Raw genomic sequence first — 2,587 nt, forward strand, 5'->3', positions numbered from 1 at the left:
GTAATATGGAATACCGATGAAATTTTGACCATGGTAATAAATAACACAATAAATGAAGTCCAAATTTGTTTATTTATATAAACTGATCAAGAAAAACAGAGAAAACTGTTCAATTTTTATATATTGTACAATAACACAGACAATATAATAGCATCATTACTAACGTTATTACGCATGGACAATAAAGAATAAAATTAAATCTTGAATCATTAAATTATGATATACAATAAATATTAGCATCTAAAATAAACATTATTCACAAGAAGAATAAAAAGTTATATTTTCAAACATTAATATTTATTTTAATGATAATGTTTATACATAGAATAATTTTATGATTTAATATTTAATATTGTCTATTTGCAATAATGTTATTTTATTTTCCATCTGCCACAATTGTACAGTAAAGATATAAACTATTTAAAACTGTATTTTGATAAGTCTACATAAATAAATATAAATCTTTGTATATAAATTTGCATTTTATTATTTAAAAAACTTAAAATAGCGGTTTATACAAAATAAAAATCATTGCACAAAGAATATGTGTAAAATGAGAAAAATTATATTTAATTTTATTTGTTGTCAAAGTACAGAAACATATTATAATCTAAATTGACAGTAATGAAATTCTTTATCTTTTATGCGTGGTCTACAATGGGCAATAGCAATAGTGGATTAAGGAATGGGCGTAGAAATTGACCAATCATAATTGATTATCCTCCTCACATTCGACTACAATTAGTTAATTTCTATATCTACTCCTTAATCCACTACTGCTACTGCCCATTGTAAACAATGCATTAATGTTTTATCTTAAACTACGGCTAATAAAATAAGAATTGCAATAAGATTTGTTTCTCTCTTTACTTTGTACTGTATGAAAGAACACATAAAATATAAAAAATAGAAGATATAAAACAAAAATAATAGTTATTTCTTATTTCCTTTAAATGTTTAATGAACATCAAAATAAAATATATGAAAAAAAGAAACATCTTAAAGAAAATAATATTTCTTTTTAGTGTTTAATTTAAAGCAACATTTAATAAAATATTTAAAAGATATTTTTAAAATATTTAAAAAAACGTCTAAAATAAGAAAATAGCAGCTATTTCTTTTTAATTTTTAATCGGAAACTGTGGCACAAAGGACGTATAAACTTTACATTAGTTGCTCCACAATTTTCATGTGCCCATCGATAACATACTGTACATTGCACCCATGTTTCTCCATGTTTGTCATCCTTGAAACTGCTATTACAAAATAGACATTGTGTATCATCATCATCGCTTAATATGTCATCTTTATGAACATCACTGTCTGTACTGCTTTCATTGTTTGTTTCGTGGCTTTTCTTCTTAGAGAATAGCTTTCTTCTTGCAGTAGGCTTCTTATTTTCTTTCTGTTTTCCTTTTACTTGACTCTTGCTCTTTAGCGTATTTTTAAGTTTGTTACAATAAGGTGACAATGTTAAAATACAAGCTGAACCCGCACGATTTAAAGTTGTAGGTCGTAAAATAGGTACAGACATAATGTCGAATGGCGATACTGCATTACTTGGTCCAGGCATTGGTTCTTCAGGCATTGGTTCTTCAGACATTAGTTCTTCAGGCATTGGTTCTTTGGGCATGTTAACAGCTGAATTCATAATTGATTGTGTATCTCGATTTAGAGGTTGAACAGGAAAATGATAATCTTGAAAAATGTGTCTATTTAGTGGATAAAGACCAGTCTTTCTGAATGCATTCACAGAAATTTCCATTGTTGCGGAGCGGTTGTATGCAACAGTAAATAATTTAGCTACACGATAAACAGTTGCTTTATTAGTATCTCTATCTTCTTGGATCCGAAATCTTAGAAAATTTTCAATTTCTTGTGCGTAATATGTTTTCAAAGGTCTCATAAATCCTACGTCTAAAGGTTGCATTTTATGAAAACTATGTGGTGGCAAGCACACTATATGAATAAAATTATTCATTGCCCTCTCGATCACTTCTATGTTTTTTATATGTGAATTATGTCCATCTAAGACTAGTAGTACAGGATTAGTAGCGCTTGGGGCTGTATGTTTTATAAAATGGTCAAACCACATTGTAAAAATGTTCGTTTGAATCCATCTGGATGGATGACACGCCCATATTGAACCCGGTGGAGCGTTATCCATTAATTCCAATTTCATATTCTTTCTTGGCCAAACAATTAAAGGAAGAATATAATTGCCGACTGCGTTCATACAAATAACTACTGTAATCAGATTCCTCTCTCTGCAGATGTTAATGCACTGACTTCTTTTTTTCCTTTGACACTAATAACTTTATCTAATTTATGCTGAACAACTGTGATTCCTGTCTCATCTATGTTATATATTCGATGAGGTTGTCGATTAATTTTATTATATGCAACTTCATATAAATCAAAAAAAGTGTTTACATTTTCCTTAGTAAATCCAGCTATTCTTGCACTTGAAGTAGCGCGTGGTGTTCTCAATGCAAGATTTGGATGTCGGTGTAGAAATATTTGAAACCAAAATTTACCTAATACAATAATTCAGACTCATGTTGATATAATCAATAAATAATTAGAA

The 2,587-nt window shown here is 28.6% G+C and overlaps 1 protein-coding gene across 1 annotated transcript in view; it reads right to left on the minus strand.

Annotated features, from left to right (window-relative positions):
• Positions 1–2,182, minus strand: part of LOC108759613 (uncharacterized) — a 12,539-nt gene extending 10,357 nt beyond the window's left edge. The window contains exon 1 of the mRNA XM_018505118.1: positions 1,211–2,182. Coding sequence (XP_018360620.1) covers positions 1,211–2,182 — 972 coding nt within the window. The remainder of the gene's footprint in view (positions 1–1,210) is intronic.
• Between the last annotated feature and the right edge of the window lie 405 nt (positions 2,183–2,587).

This window comes from Trachymyrmex cornetzi, unplaced genomic scaffold, assembly GCF_001594075.2.
Source record: "Trachymyrmex cornetzi isolate Tcor2-1 unplaced genomic scaffold, Tcor1.1 scaffold198, whole genome shotgun sequence".
In the NCBI taxonomy this organism is placed as follows: domain Eukaryota; kingdom Metazoa; phylum Arthropoda; class Insecta; order Hymenoptera; family Formicidae; genus Trachymyrmex; species Trachymyrmex cornetzi.